General features: G+C 35.0%; 1 protein-coding gene across 2 annotated transcripts; it reads right to left on the minus strand.

Annotated features, from left to right (window-relative positions):
- Window positions 1–1,839: 1,839 nt before the first annotated feature.
- On the minus strand, window positions 1,840–15,269 carry fip1l1b (FIP1 like 1b). 2 transcript variants are annotated; one of them, XM_079853936.1, is made up of 17 exons: window positions 14,963–15,269; window positions 14,029–14,086; window positions 13,571–13,688; window positions 12,802–12,908; window positions 11,893–11,954; window positions 11,662–11,769; window positions 11,448–11,578; window positions 10,429–10,544; window positions 10,187–10,240; window positions 8,842–8,941; window positions 8,594–8,747; window positions 8,365–8,391; window positions 8,122–8,176; window positions 4,451–4,506; window positions 4,106–4,286; window positions 3,728–3,874; window positions 1,840–2,806 (listed from the first exon to the last, which is right to left on the minus strand). In XM_079853936.1, the coding sequence occupies exons 1-17, from the start codon at window positions 15,039–15,041 to the stop codon at window positions 2,665–2,667; spliced, it is 1,695 nt and encodes a 564-aa protein (XP_079710062.1). In that variant the 5' UTR covers window positions 15,042–15,269; the 3' UTR covers window positions 1,840–2,664. The 2 variants fall into 2 exon arrangements, with proteins under 2 accessions (XP_079710062.1, XP_079710061.1); XM_079853935.1 differs by having other exon boundaries at window positions 4,451–4,509.
- Between the last annotated feature and the right edge of the window lie 1,292 nt (window positions 15,270–16,561).

The following is a 16,561-nucleotide window of genomic DNA, read 5'->3' on the forward strand; positions in this document are numbered from 1 at the left end:
GAATCAAGAAGAACTTCAAAGACTGTGGAAAAATCACTAAGACTTACCAAATTGTAGAGTTGTGAAGAGCTTGCAGCAAGTGCGTTCAGGCTTCAAGGCTTCAGAAACAGTTGTGTTGATTTTTAATCTACTGGACTGACATATAATGTTTAGGATCATTTAAATGTAAACACTTGAAATCAGCAGTAAGTCTATTAGAGCAGCGTGAGCTCTTACATGTATTATATGCTTCTCCAATTACCATTATCATCTTCATTTATTCCTCTATGTACAGAGATGGGCATAAATGCATGGAAATGTAGGCCTATTTAAAATACAAATACAAAATACTGTGTGAAAAAAAATTATTTAAATATAAATACAAAATACTGCGTGAAAAAAATGTTTTTAAATACAAATACAGTATTTTGTATTTTGAAAATACACAAAATACATGTGACATTGGCCATCCAGTGCAGGGATAGGCCACAGAGAAACTACACACTTTTCATTCCTAACCACATCTCTGCCCTTTCTTTCTTTCTTTCTTTCTTTCTTTCTTTCTTTCTTTCTTTCTTTCTTTCTTTCTTTCTTTCTTTCTTTCTTTCTTTCTTTCTTTCTTTCTTTCTTTCTTTCGCAAAATAGCAGCCATTTATATACTTATTTCTGGTTACAATGTAGTCTATTACTTGTGGTGAACACTATTAAAAAATTAATTCTGTATGTAAAACTGTGGGAACCTTTTCTGCTATCTAGCAAAGAATATGGATGGGCGATATGACCAAAATCTCAATTTTACTTCACAGTAACAATATCATGGTTTCACAATTCTCATTCTCAATATCAGGTTTGATTCCACAGCATAAACTGAATTTCAAACACTTTTGAGTTTTATTTATTTATTTATTTTTGCAGGTAGTCCAATGCTTTTTAAGTAATTTTATAAAGTTTATTTGTTTCCATAAGTTTATTAAAATTAGAAAGTGCATCTAAAATTTAAAATTAGAATTAATTTAGATTCATTATTTTGACACTATTTACCCCTTTTTGATTATTATTTTTTTATGTACAATAAAACTAAAAGCTGAAGATGTTTGTGGAGTATCATTCATCAGTGCTTCTTTTTCCACTCCAACGTTCCAATAATTCCTGCCCACTAAAAGCTGCATATTTGCTTACCCCACAAATAGGCCCATCTATGTAAACGATTTAGAAAAAGTGCATCAATTCAAACTTAATATCATCGCTATGATATGTAGTGTTGTAGTGTAGCGATCGTGACATTGTAGTGATCATGACATTCTCACCTTATAAAAAAAAGAAGAAAAAAGAAAATAACAAATCGCTGATCCAATGCTGAGCAAGTGAATGTCTGAACCAGTTGATGCACAAAATCATTACCCTGATAGAGGTTGACTGGCAAAAAGTATTTTATGTATTTTGAAAATACAAAAATACTCATCTTAAATGCATTTAAATACAAATTACATTAGATTTTTTCCAAAGGCTTTAAAATACAAAATAGTATTTTGAATTTCAAATACGTATTTTAAATACATGTATCTGAAATACTGCCCATCCCTGTCGGGGTGTGACCTGCATTCTTTATAACTAGTAAAATTAATAGCTTTATTATCTTTCATTTTCATAAGACACCTATAACTTCACATATTTCTTAATTTTCATATTCTAACTAGCACGATGAAAGGATCAAATTTAGTAACGTAATTAAAAACGTGTGCCTTAGTTTGCATTTGCTGTTTTCAAAAGCACAACAGAAAATACACATATACATAGATCATAAGAAATATAAAATAATTTGCTATGTTGTTTAATTAAAGAATAGATATTGCCCACTGTATCTTGCTTGCAAATTTATTATTCAATAATATTTATAATTGTTTAGGTAGAGAAATTACAGTATACTCTACTGTTCAAAAGTTTGGGGTTAGTACGTTTTTTAAAAGAAATAAAACACTTTTGTTCAGCAATAATGCATTGATCAAAAGTGACAGTAAAGACAAAAATGCTGTTTTTTTCGCACGTTGTATTAATCAAATCATTAAAAAAAAAAAAAAAAAAAGAGATGAGTTTCCACAAAAATATGAAGCAGCACTGTTTTCAACATAGATAAGAAATGTTTCTTGAGCACCAAATCATCATATTAGAGTGATTTTTTTAAGCATCATGTGACACTAAAGACTGGAGTAATGATGCTAGAAATTTAGCTTTGCCATCACAGGAATAAAATACAAAATAGTCATTTTAATTTGTAATATATTTCACAATTTTACTGTATTTTTTGATCAAATAAATGCAGCCTTGGTGAGATAATCAACAATAGTGTCCAGTAACCATAAATTAAAAATCCCAGAAATAATAATTGTTAATCTTTGATAAATCAAGCTGGATACCATGATCAACTGTGAACGTTGATTGCCATTTGCTCTAGTCACAATATATGAAAGACACAACAAATATTAACAAATGCTCTTTTTTTAATCCAACAAATCAACATCTACATGGTACAACTGCACTGGAAAAAAACAACTAAACGGGAAAAAAAAAGAAGGAAAACATGAAAACAAAAGGAAGGTAAACTGGATTCTTGTTTCATTTAGCATGATCTGGTTGACAACCAGCGCTCTAATAAGAAGGAAGGAGAGCGGAGAAGACAGACAGGAGTTACTCCATGGCCTCCTGGTTCTCCTGGTCAACAGAATGCTCCTCGCTGGGCTCCTTGCCCTCTTTGCTCCTCTTGGACTTCTTGTGCTTGTGGCGCCGGTGACTGTCACCCTCCTCGCTGTCATGTCTTCGTCTGCTACTACTGTGATGGAAGAGAGAAAAGAATAAGGATCTTGAAGGGAATGCAGAGCACTGTATGAGACTGTTACAATAATGGAAATTACCTTTCCTATTACAAGGCATTATTTGCCCTCTTAAAACCCTTTTTTACAGTATAAGGGCAATTTTATTAAATATATGAGTCATCTTTTATGTCAAATTCTTAAATTAATACATCTCTTTTATTTAATTTTTTAAACAATAAATTAACTTAGAATAATAAGACACTATACGGCTGTTACCAAACAAAATCCATCTTTGCACTGCACTTGAAGTGGCATTTAGTGACAGTTTAATGCTGCTCAGAAGTGACATGAATGCATTTACAATTACAACTGCATAAATAATGTTATGAGATAAATGTTTTAAATATAAAATGAAATTATGGAAAAAATGCTTTTAAATATGAAACTAAAGTCATCGTCACTCACTTAACGAGTGAGTCACTGGGTCATTTAAAATGGCTGATTCATTCAGGAACTAATCAAGCAACTGTCTATGAATGGGTCATTGAATCAATCACTCACCTAATTCGTTCAAAAATGTGGATTCATTCAGTAATGAAACACCACTGTGTTGATGCGCAACGGTGCTGCTGTGGCTTTGTTTTGAACTATTTTTGTTGGTGCAATACAGCAAAAAATGTATATTTTTTTTACTTAATTTTAATTTCTTTTTTATTGAACTGTTGTATAAAATCGATATAATATTTGCAATCAATGCTGATATTCGAGAAAAAAGCGTCTTTCTACTGCTTAACTGCATCATATGTTACAAATATTAAAAAAAAGAACTTTTACATGGGCATTTTTGCCCCATATCTCGATTTTTGGGGGAATTTTTATAAATTTGTGGCTGCATTTTTACCCCAAGCCTCCATTAATTTTCGACCCTGATATGATACCTCCGTGATGACTTGTGCCTCCCCTCCTCTTTCTCTCTGTGTCTCCTCTCTCTGTGACGCTCCTCCTTTTCTCGGCTCGCTCGCTCCCGATGCCTCTCGTACCCTCTTTCTCCATACTCACGGTAAGAACGATACCGTTCTTCATCACTGCAAAAGACCAAGTTTAAATCAATAAAAATGTAAAAAAATTAATTAAAAAAAGCCACTAGGCCAAATTTATTTCATTCTTGACAAGGTTAAAGTCAAAGATTACAAAGAGTTTTTAGTAAAATTTAAAGTAAAATCTAAATTTGTCAGTTTAATGACAATTCTACACGTTCAAACTGAAAAACAGAGTATATCTGTATAGTAAATAAGTGGGTTGACATCATCTTAGACCTGTTATAAGCCACAGGGGTGGGACTGTGGTCTCTCTCGTGGCCCCGTTCCCTCTGCCTGTCCCTTTCTCGCTCTTTTTCCCTCTCCTTGTCTCGCCGAGGGTAGTATTCCCACTGCTTTGGGTTGTCCATCAAACCGGGCCAGGGGCTAACAGCTCCTTGCATGGGTGGAGGAAACCCACCTGAAAACGGAACCATAGGAGCAAACCCCAATGCGCATGATTCTTAATTGAGGTTAATAAAGCCTGGAATATATTTAAGTACTTGTGACCTGTACTGAGATCTAAATTAAATGAGTTTTCCAGGTGAATATAATAGACTGGGGAGATGGTACCACACTACTTACCTGTAGGAAAAGGATATGGAGCAACAGGACGTCCATCATATCCTCCTGGGTGCCCACTGCTAAAACAGAACGCATAGGCAATTAAGGAACTGTTAAAGTGCAAGTCAAGTATAACATTTCTAAATGGTTACAGAAAATTATGTAATACTTTTACATGTAAAAGTATGTAAATCTAAATACATGCTTACAAGAATTACCCAAGGACAAAAGGTACACAAAAATAAACATCACACATACAGAAATTTTGTCAAAACAGTTTAATCAAAATAATCTACACTACCATTCAAAGGTGTGAAATAAAGAAGTTTAAATAAGTGCAGCAAGGCTGAAGAATAGTAAAAACAGTAGTAAATACAGTAAATATTGTGAAATATTACAATTTTAAATATCCATTTTCTATTTTAATACATTTTAAAACGTAATTTATTACTGTGATGTAAAGCTGAATTTTCAGCATCATTACTTCAGTCTTCAGTGTCACATGATCCTTCAGAAATCATTCTAATATGCTGATTTGGTGCTTAATTCAATGTTAAAAACATTTGTGTAAAACATGATATAGAACAGCATCATTTAATTTATATATAAATGAGATGCACAATACTAAATTTCTCCGCAGATACCAATTGCCGATTATTCAGAATAACCGAAAGTTTGATTTTTCTTAAGGAAAAAACAAAAAGATCTTAAAAGATGTAATTTGCATTAAAGTCTAAGAAAAGGCTTGCGCTCTGCTCCTTGAACTGGCGCTACAGCGATCCGTCACGTCACATTTAAGAGTGTCAAAACGTCATTTATTGTTTGAATTTCGTGATAAAATGTACAGAATTTGAAAGCTGAGCCTTAGTTTCTTCTCAGAAGTAACAGAGCACAAAACTCTTTGCGATTATTGGACGCAGGCGTTACAAATAATGTTTGATGTAGGGAAAAACAACTTGTAGATCTGGCAACCAGGGCTTGATTGACGGGTGATTCATTGGGTCAAATAAATCCAGCATTAACCACTATTTTTAACTGTTAAAGCCTTATTGTCACATTAACATGCCCTAGATTCAACAAGAGAGATTTTCTTCACACACAGTATGAGTTGCAGTCTATGACACGGTTTTCCGCACCCTTTTGATTGACAGGATATAATCAGCAATGATCATCGGCTGTTTTTAAACAATTGGCCGATGACTGATAGCGAAAATAATAGCTTTAATCGGCCGATACCGATTAAATTGCACTGATTGTATTGGCCGATACAATCAGTGCATCTCTAATATATATATATATATATTAGGGGTGTAACGGTACGTGTATTCGTGGGCTTTCAGGGCTTTCGGTTCGGTGCACGTGTGTACCGAATGACTGAATGCAATATTTTGTGTGCGGAACATAGGTACATTTTCGTGTTTCCACACGAACATATTAAGTGGCGGAAGTCTCCGCGTTCAACGCAAATCCCGCCCTGCAGCTGATTCTAATGTTTTTTCCTATTAGACATTCTCTGGTTTTACCCGTGTTTTACCCGTCGTCACTGTAACAATGAAATAGACTGCATGGCGAAAAAAAGCTTTTCCGCTTCGTGTGCGCCGCCGCACTCTCCGTTCCGTGGCGTGCGCGCGCGCGTGTGTGTGTGTGTGTGTGTGTGTGTCGACGACCCGCTGCGCTCTCTGCCAGAGACAGTCTCTGCTCAAGGTTCGAGTCCGTGTTTGCGCTGCGCGTTCTGCTCTGTCGTTAACGGCCCAAACACTCCAATCATGTACCGATCACGCACTGGAAAAGCAAAGTCCGCTCAAATAAGGTGAAATTTCTCAGTAGTAACTTAGATTTCTGTTTGCTGAGCTGGTATAGTTATGCTGGCAACAATGGTAAAATGACCTGCTCTGATCACATGCTCTGGTAATAATAGCTTTGTACTATAGCTTTGGACTATATTTTATTTTGATAATTATTAAAAAAGTGGAAAAAAAATTCTTAAATTGATTATGTTGATTGATTATTGAAAAATAATAATACATTAATATATTTGTTTAATATTATTTTAATATAGGGCTATTTTCTGTTCCTGCACTGTAATCATAGTTATTTATTTATATTTTTCATTATATTTTATTATGTGATATTGGTTTGAGACTGAGAGTATTTTATTTAGTGGAGAACTTTGCAGCAGTATTTTATTTCTTATTCTTTTTTTATTTTATATCTATTTTATTATATTTTATTAAAAAGTGTTTAAAAAAGTGTAAACAAATTGTTAAAAAAAGTTTATAGTAGGGCTGAACGATTAATTGCATTTGCGATAATATCGCGATATGATGAAACGCGATTTTCTAACCGCAAAAGCTGCGATTAAACTTTGGTCACGTGACACGCGTCAGCAGTAAAGCAGTCTGCACTACGGAGGAAGCATCAACTTGGCACGCTACGCATATAGACCTGGCATAGGCTACAGGAAAGAACAGTTTGTGTTTAATTTATGTGATATTGTGTTATAGATTCTCTCCAACGATTTTGTATCTATTCAGATAATTTCAGAATAGAGTCTGAGCTTAGTTTTAAACACAGATACGTGATGACGCTGCGTGTGCTTTATAAACAACCATATTCTGCTTGCTTCTAATTCCTCTGTCTCACACACACACACGCAACCACTCGAACCTTTCATAAAGTTCGGAGAAGTTGAAGCAAATTACAAGGACATTCGCGGGCTGCATGCACAAGATGCGCTAAGATACGCGTCACGCGTGCTTTGCTTGATGTTACTCTTGTAGTCTCGCCCGCCGGTATTTTCCTTACAAATGCTCTACGAAGGCATCATATGTCTTTTGGGATGCAGTTGGCTTATATATTAAAAATATGAAAATCACCGACAGAAGCTGCTTTCAGTTTCAAATACTCACGCGCGCTTTGCGAAGAGCGCTTGAGCATGCGGCTGTGAGCGACTCCGTCTACGTGGTTAAATGTACTTGCATCTCAAAATGCTTTTATGACGCGAAATTAATGTAAACGCAGTAAGTTATTTAACAGACAGGACAAACCACATCTTATATTTCAAAAGAGATGAAAACGTTCAGACAGCCTACCCTTAAATACTGAAAGCACTCTTTGTTTATTGCTTGTAATGTTTTTAATGTTTTTATTTTATTTACTTTTATGTTTTGAAGCTATATTAGTTAAAATTCTTAACATATAGTTGTATTATTTAGTTTTTTTAATGTGTATTTCTTTTTAAAAGTACCTAATTATAAATATTTTAAGTTTTATTAATAAGATTAATTAATAAGAAAAAAATTTGATTGGCTCATGAGGTGCCTAAAGATTCCCATCCTATTTTACAATGATGTATTGCTTGTTTTTGTTGAAATAATAGAAAAGATAAAGAGCTTAAAAATAATCGCATATTAAATCGCAATCGCAATATTGGCAAAAATAATCGCAATTAGATTATTTTCCAAAATCGTTCAGCCCTAGTTTATAGTAATAAACAACCTGCAGTTTAATGTTTGCATTTCTTTCCCTTACTGTACCGAAAATAAACCGAACCGTGACTTTAAAACCGAGGTACGTACCGAACCGTGATTTTTGTGTACCGTTACACCCCTAATATATATATATATATATATATATATATTATACACGAGATTGTAACAGAAGTATTAGAGTTGTACAGAAGCTACACCTACTTGTCCATAGTAGGGATCAGTGAAGGAGGAGGTCCTCCTGTGGGAGGAGGGAAATCTATAACAGAAACAGAAACAAGATTTAAACAGCAACCAACACAATCATAGTGAAAACACAGGAATAATTAAGATTTTTAAACACAATCAGTCATAAAGAGCTCACATTTAAGAGCTTTATATTGAGTTACTTTTGCTATGTCTGTCATGTTATTGCACACTCGAACATTCAAAGAAGGATAAACTTACTGGGAGGTGGAACAGTGATTGGCATCCCTGTTAAAAAAAAAAGAAAAGATGATAAAGATGGAAAAAAAATAAAAATCCTTCCATAACTGCATAGACCATGACAAATACATTACAAATGCTATTAGAAACCGCAATATCAATGCTGTTGAAAGTGATACATTCATACATTTTTCATATAGATTTCAAGTAAAAACAAATAAAAAATGAATACAAAAAATAAAGGTCTTACGTGGAGGCGGGATTAGAGGTGGAGCCTGACTGACAGGAGGAGGGAGGAATGGAGGAGGGGGGATGTTTGGAGGCAGTGGCCCCGGAGGAAAGAAAGGTGGCGGCATCTTAGCCACGGCGGGTTCAGTGTCAGAGGTGGAATGTTCCGAGATCACCTGCGAGTGTTAAAGTCACATGATTCAGTTCCCAGATATGTAGATTTACAGTATGGAGACTGAGGAGAGCGTGAGGGCATGTCATGTGTGTAACCTGGATGTTATTCCCCTCCAGATTGTGGCGACGTCGTCCTTCCACCCTGCTAATGGTGGCAGTCCCTCCTCCAATCACATCTATGGTCCCGGGCGTCTTCCTGCAACAAAAACATACGTACACAAACAGCTTTAGGGTGTACATGCATTTCTGTGTTTTTACAGATGCATACATTGCACACGTCAGAGGAGGGCAGGGCGATATGACTGTATGTGCCACGGATGATATATGTGTGCATTAAGACTGTTTTCTCATTTCAGAAGTGCAGTGCAGGTGTACCACACAAGTACAAATGAAGAAGAACATGTTATTAAAGGGTGTAACATGAGTTTAGTTGGTTACATCTGCCAGACAACCAGTGTTATTTTTTGTATTTTCTTATATACTATTATATTATTTATCAATATTTTGAATTGGCTTTTATTTTTTAGATTTTCAGGGTTCATTTTAATTTAAGTTATTATCATTTTCTTAAGTGCTCTTTTTTAAATAAAAATGATCATTCTATTTAGTTAATTCATTTTAATTTATGTTCTAGTTTTGTAATTTTAGTACTTCAACTCTTCAAACAAAGTTTTTTATCTAATATTAATATTATACTTTATTTCAGCTTTATTTCTAACAGTTTTAGTTAATAATAACACCAATGCAGGCAACGTTGTAACTTGCAACATTAATTTAGAATTCAAGTGATGTATGGTTACTTTTGCAATGACTTTGAAAGTGGCTCATCCAATCAGAACTTAGTTTTACCATTTTTCATTTAAAGGACAAGTGTGTTTCATTCCATATGATTTGTTGTGCATAAATAATGTTCCAAATTCGAAAGAGAAAATAAATCAAATTCATTTCCTGTTTTAGCTTCATTTGGAACCATTGTCGTAGACGGAGCAAAAATAGACTGTCAATACGGTCTCTAAAATGTAAGTTACTCAAATATTAGCTTTTTGCGCATTGGACTTTTGTATAAAAGCACACTCACAAATCGTGCCTTCATTCCAAATATCCGCCCATTCATCCAGTATTGTTTAATTACAACATGGCGGTTTAAAATATAATCCAGCAAAAATAATTATATTGTGATTCAAAGTGAATACACCATAAAATACAATTTTGGTCATACCGCCCACCCCTACCAGAATGTCATGCCTAACTAGTAAACACACACACACACACACATTAAAAAAATCTATATTAAATACAGCACTAAAAGCTACACAGTTCTGCAGAAATAAATTGTCAATAAAACATAGAAAGACAACAAATAAAGCCCATTAAATTTAATATTTTAAATGTCTAATCAGGCCTTGTAAGACAAACCACTCCCATGTCACCTCCCACTTACGTATAATAGGGCATTTCTTGAGTGGCAGGCCCTGCCCAGTGTGGAGGGGATATCCTATGAGGGCATGGGTAAGGGGAGACAGGAAAAAATGAGTTACTAGTCCCCTCTCCCACATGACAGATGCGGGACAAACACTGTACATGCATTCCCAAACATGACTCTGAAACTGGAGTGTGGAAACTCTGAAACAAATGACGACTTCTAATAGTCGATGTGTGAGTGAACGCGTTTATGTTCCATACCTTGCTGGGTTGATTCCTGTTTTATACAGGTTGGATGGAGTGGAAAAGTCTGCTTTAGATGCATGAGTAGGTATTGTGATCTCCTTCTCACTGTTACCTGTACGACCCTGCTGAACCTGAAAGAAAGAAAGAGGTGGAAATGGTTAAAATGTTAATTAGGACAACTGCATCTGTCAAAATGCACACTTTACTAGTAGTTCTATTAATTAGTCATTAAATGACTACTACCATGAGATTATTAGACTGAAATGTAACAGCTAGGGTTTGAAATGGAAAACTAGTTCTTATTCAAAACCCAATTTTTCCAGAACTTCAGGACACTTTCGATTGTATGCAGACTATTTTTAACGTTTCTAAATAGTCTGCATACAATCGAAAGTGTCCAGAATTTCTGCAAAAATAAAAGTTTCAAATTTTTGGGGTCAGTAAGTTTTTTTTATTTGTATTTAAGATAAGACTTATTTTAGCAAATATTAATTAAATTGATCAAGAGTGACAGTATAGAAATTCATAATGTTCCAAAAGATTTCTAGGTCAAATCAATGCTGTTATTTTTGAAATTTCTATTAATAAAAGAAAATACGTAGTAGCATAACAGTTTTCAACATTGATGATAATAATAATAATAATAATAAGAAATGTTTCTCAAGCAGCAAATCAGCATATTAGAATGATTTCTGAATGATCATGTAACTAGTGTTGGGCTCCAGTCATATCGTCAGCCTGTGAGATTTATAATGTCCATAAATCAAAAAAAGCAATTTTAAGAGAAGTGAAGATGCCAGATATGAAATAGATTTTTTTTTTCATTTAGTCCAAGATTTGTATAATACAGTTTCTTTCTGATTTCACTTCTGTTGAAATTTGAAATGATCTAGGAGTAATTAAAAATACATATATATTTTCCAAACATTACAAATCACTAAGGAACCATTAAAGGACCTAAAATAGTAGAATCAAAACCAGAATTGTTAAACTCTTTACAATTTCCATCCCTGTTAACAGCTGATTATGCTTACTGAGATCTTGCTAGTGGTGGATCCAATGTTGAGAATGTCGAGGCCCATGCGTAACCTCTTCTGCTTTTCACAGTACGCTTTCCACGTGTCCTCATTAAAACCATAGTTAAAATAGTCAGACAAGTCCGCACCTGTAAACACACATACATACACACACTATGCAGACACCATATGCAAAAACAAAAGGGACTTCAAACTGGTTCATAATACACACCTGGCTTCCTCCATGGTTTCTCCTCAAAGGACTCCACATCAACTTCCAGGACTGGAACTCCATTGATGCTGCCTGGAGCTTCGAGGTCCACGCCCTTCACTTTAGAACCTACCGAGTACACACTCAAACTATGTCAGGAGCCCACAAATGTTGCGTTGCATAAAAAGGCCTCTGTAAGTAAACTGATGTATTTAAAGTTCCAAGCTTTGCAAATCACATTGATTCACTCACCTCCATACGCTCTGCTGCCAGCTGATTTTATGTTCAGATTCACTGGAGTTCCCCCATATGCCCTGCACAATAAAACATCATAATTACATCAGTTCTGCAGTCATATATCAAAATAACTAACTTTTCCTCTTCAAAACACCAATGACTTTAAGTCCCCTATAATGACAGTATTGCCAATGACATTTAGAAAGCCAAAGCATTAAAGAGATAATTCATCCAAAAATGAAAATGCTGTCATTAATTACTCACCCTTATTCCAAACCCGTAAGACTTTCGTTCATCTTCGGAACACAAATGAAGATCTTTTGATGAAATCTGAGCGATTTCTGTCCCTCCATTGACAGCCTGCGCAACTACTACTTTGATGCTTCAAAACGTTCATAAAGAGATCGTAAAACTAATCCATATGAATTGAGAGGTTAAGTCCAAATTTTCTGAAGAGACTCGATCGCTTTATATGATGAACAGATTGAATTTAGACTTTTATTCACATGTAAACATTGATCAGCGAACATAAACAGAAGCTCAACGCGCAAAAACAAACCTAATTGGTTCTTGAAATTGAAATGAAATTTTATAAGTGAATTAAAGGCTAAATTCAATCTGTTCACCAAATAAAGCGATTGTGTCTCTTCAGAAAATTTGGATTAACCACTCAATTCATATGGATTAGTTTTAAAATCTCTTTATGAACTTTTTGAAGCTAGCTGTCAACGGAGGGACAGAAAGCTCTCAGATTTCATCCAAAACTATCTTCATTTGTGTTCCAAAGATGAACGAAAGTCAAGCTTACATGTTTACCGTATGTTATCCTCTCTATGAATGTGCTTATGTGTGAATAAAAACCTATAATAAATCAACGTGAACCTCACAATCTTCAGGATGCGAGAACAATCACTGAACGCTTACGTGTATTGTGGCGCCCCTGTTTTGATATCGCCAATGGTGACACGGACATCATCATCGTCATCATCGCTATCGCTCTCACTGTCTTCATCTTCTCCAGGTGCTTCCTCCTAAAAAAGAAACAAAGTGTCCTATTTTATTCTATTCTTTTGTAATGACTGAACATAACTAATCAATATAAAGGTTACAGATGTGTAACTCAATCTAAAATTTGCCAATTATTAATTAATTACACAGGGGAAAAACTAAAATAAAGAAAAAACATCCCAATGATCTATTCACACCAAGGACGACGACTATAATGATAATGAAGATAAAATAAAAATCATCCACACCAGAACTATAACTATGATGGCACAGAGAAATTATCTCTATGGAATCACTTTCAGATTGATTTTTTCCAGCTGATGATCGATCAAAACTTTTGACAGCCTGCTTTAAAGAGCACAAGCATTTAAAGCTGCAGATGACAAACTTATAGAACATGCTTATAATAAACATAACAACTTGTGTGCTGGTGTGGATGCTAAAATTGTTATAGATATCTTCATAGTTATTGTTCTTGGTGTGAGTGGGCCATAAGTCATTGAAAACTCAAATCCACATATTTGCAGCTTTCGCCACACAAAACTGGCACACATAGCAGTGTAATGTACAGGAGCAATATTGATCTTTAAATATATTTAAGCTTAACAGTGATCAGCGATAATCTGACCTTAAATCAACTCCATCAAAACTGAATGAGGTTGCTTACAGTGGTCTTGATTGTTACCTGACTGGCCACACCATTTCCAGTAGTGGTGGTGGTAGTGGAGCTAGTGGTGGTGGTGGTGGTGATGGTGTTGGTGGTCTCGGTGACCTCCTCAGTATCAGGAGGAGCAGAGGTCACACTGCAAACACAGACAGATCAGCGCGAGAATGAAGAAAACAATGGAGATGAACCCCTTAGTTAACTTGAAGAGGCGAACCATAGTACTGACACACGTTTTCAACCCTGCTCCTGGTGACCTCCTGTCCTGCAAAGTTTATTTCCTACCTGATATAATAAATATTACATTTTCACAGTTTAATTTGGGTCTTTATATATAAAAAAAAATATATATACAATTTAAGGATTCGGGTCCCTCGCACAAGGATCATTTTACTTGGATGTCCGTGGCATCTCAAAAAAACAAAGACAAACCAAAACCCCAGGTCTACAACACTTACAGGAAGCACGTCATATCTCACCTGATGGCTGCTGTCAGTTTGGCCTCTTCTTCTTCAGTTTCTTTACTTTCACCTTCATCTGTAAGAAAGACATAATGCAGGAGTGACAAACTGACTATGGACTCAAGATACCCCATATTTCTATAGGTTAGAAATTAGTTAAACTGCTCCGAATATAAATATTTCATATTTACCTTACAGAATTTTGAGCATATTTGAAAGGTATTGTTGAACAGATTCTCGAATTCATTCTACACCAGAATCTATTCGAGATTTCATTAAATTCTTTCTCAATCACCTCAGAATGAGAAGTAGGGTATTTCTTAAAGTGAAATACAAATAGAAGAAAAAAAAAAAAAATCAAGAATGTGTTTACAGATTCGAAAGGTATTTTTGAGCAGATTCTCAAATTCATTCTACAACAGAATTTATTCGAGATTTTATTGAATTCTCTCTTAATCCCATCAGAAAGAGGAGCAGTAGCGAATTTCTTAAAGTAGCAAATAAATAGAACAAAATATAATCAAGAATGCGTTAACAGATTCTCAAAGAAAAGAAGACCGCAACATCGTATAGATTCAAACAGAATTCTCAGAGAAATATTAGATAAAGTCTATTTACATAATAATATTTACTAAGCAGCGAAGAAAAAGATTTCAACGTGAATAAAAAAGCGAATCTATCTCAGCTCTCTCAGGGAAGATTAGTTTCAAGAAACATAGAATCTAATTAATTCTAATCTATATCTATTCCCTCGTAAAGAAAAATATTTCTTAAAGCGCGGACGTGAATTAAAATTATTGAGGGAAGTGACAGGTATCTCACAACACTGTATAAAGGCCCCTACATAAACCGACATGGCATTTTGTGCTGCACATTAAAGCACACTTCTCAAGAGCCGTTAGTGTTCAACAGCAGAGTACAGTGGACGAGAGTAGATGTGTGGCTCACTGACCCCCGTACAGCCATTCCTCCTCCTCGTCTCCTGCACTGGCATCAGTGGTGGTGGTTTTATCCGGCTCCTCTGCAGACATCTTCTCCTCTGGCCTCTACAAAGCGCTCCAGAAGCCAAAGACAAGGTCAGACTAAAACCCACCAATCCCGAACGGGCGCACAAATATTTCGGAGGGGAAAACACAAACGCACATACGAATTTAGCAAACAAACGTATCAAATGATGTTTAGGGAGAAATCCACACTTCCTACAGCTTCTGTAGGATGTTCTTGCAGACTTGAAGACATCAGTTCCGGTTCATGAGTGTACAAACTAAAAGTCTCTCAGTTGAGTTCACCACGTTGAGTGCGTTCACTGTCTAACGTTACCAGTAAAAGGTTTGGACACGGTTGACAAAAGTTTTGTTTCTTATGATCACGTTTTTGCTCACGCTTAAATGCTGAGACTTAGTTTATTTCCAGTACAAATGTATATTTCTTCAATAGGCTACTATTTTAAAACCGAATGCCCAGAGTGTGCAGAGTATCTAAACAAAGGGTGTTTAACTAAAAAAAAAAACATATATGTGTGTATATCAGTTATGACAACATGGCCTGTTTTTACTTTGTTTTAACTCAATTTTCTACTTTTTAAGTCAGTTTAATGTACAGACTTTCAGCTGTTTCCAATGAACAAATTAAACAAAAGTAATTGAAATAGTTCAACACAACCAATGTTTCAAGTGGTTTCCTCAAATTCAACTAAAAAAATCTACTTATTTTGGGAGAATATTTTTTTTATTGATTTTTCACATACAATCGACCCAAAGGTTTCTTAAAAATAAACAGAACAAAAAGTTGAATGCTTTATGGTATAACTCAAAATTGGGAATGCATTAGTACGTTGCAATGTAGGTAATTTTAACTTTGCTTGTTTGCCATTCCAAAGAAAAGTGTGACTTATAGAGTTATGTCTTTTACCAAAGGAATCATGGCACTAAGAACCCTTATCTTCACAGTCGAGAGTGAGACTCTGGATTGCAATGAACCAGGACCTCCATCGATCAATAGCTCTTTTAAGCTTTTGAAAGAATTTATATGTACAATTTCTTTTAGTGAAGACCATATAAGAATCCCTAGGTTATCCGATTCGTAATTGGAATAGCTGATGGTATCTGAATTTTCAGAGCTTTTTTTGGTTTAATGGTAAAAGAGTTGATTTGGACCAATTCCAGAAGTTTCCCAAAACTGTTAAATGTTTCTAGTATGTTGGAATTGCACAGAAATCTGTAAAATACTGTAAAATGTCATATGCGTAGAGGGATATTACATGTTGGGTACCCTTAATTGAAATGGAACAGATTTGGGGCAGGTTTCACAAAGCTATTTTAGTCCGGTCTATAGTGTTAGACAAGTCTAAAATGTGCTCATAGACTAGTCCAATGCAAGTTAGACTGTTTCACAAAAATAAAGACTGACTTAATTTAGACCAAAGAAATTAGACACCTTATCAGGCTAACTTAGGTCTAAGACTCTGTTACCATAGCAACCAGCAGTAACAGTCAGTTACATTACAAACAGCCAAAAGAAAAGGGAAAATGGTTCATAATTTAAACATTTC

This window comes from Squalius cephalus, assembly GCF_949319135.1.
Source record: "Squalius cephalus genome assembly, chromosome: 2".
Taxonomy (NCBI): domain Eukaryota; kingdom Metazoa; phylum Chordata; class Actinopteri; order Cypriniformes; family Leuciscidae; genus Squalius; species Squalius cephalus.

Excerpts from the sequence above, each read along its gene's own strand:
- fip1l1b (XM_079853935.1), bottom strand. The coding sequence starts at position 15,041 with ATGTCTGCAGAGGAGCCGGATAAAACCACCACCACTGATGCCAGTGCA. Across the intron at positions 11,770-11,892 it reads TGGCAGCAGAGCGTATGGAG|GTTCTAAAGTGAAGGGCGTG; the intron begins GTGAGTGAATCA and ends TGTACTCGGTAG. Across the intron at positions 10,241-10,428 it reads ACAGGAATCAACCCAGCAAG|GATATCCCCTCCACACTGGG; the intron begins GTATGGAACATA and ends ATGCCCTCATAG.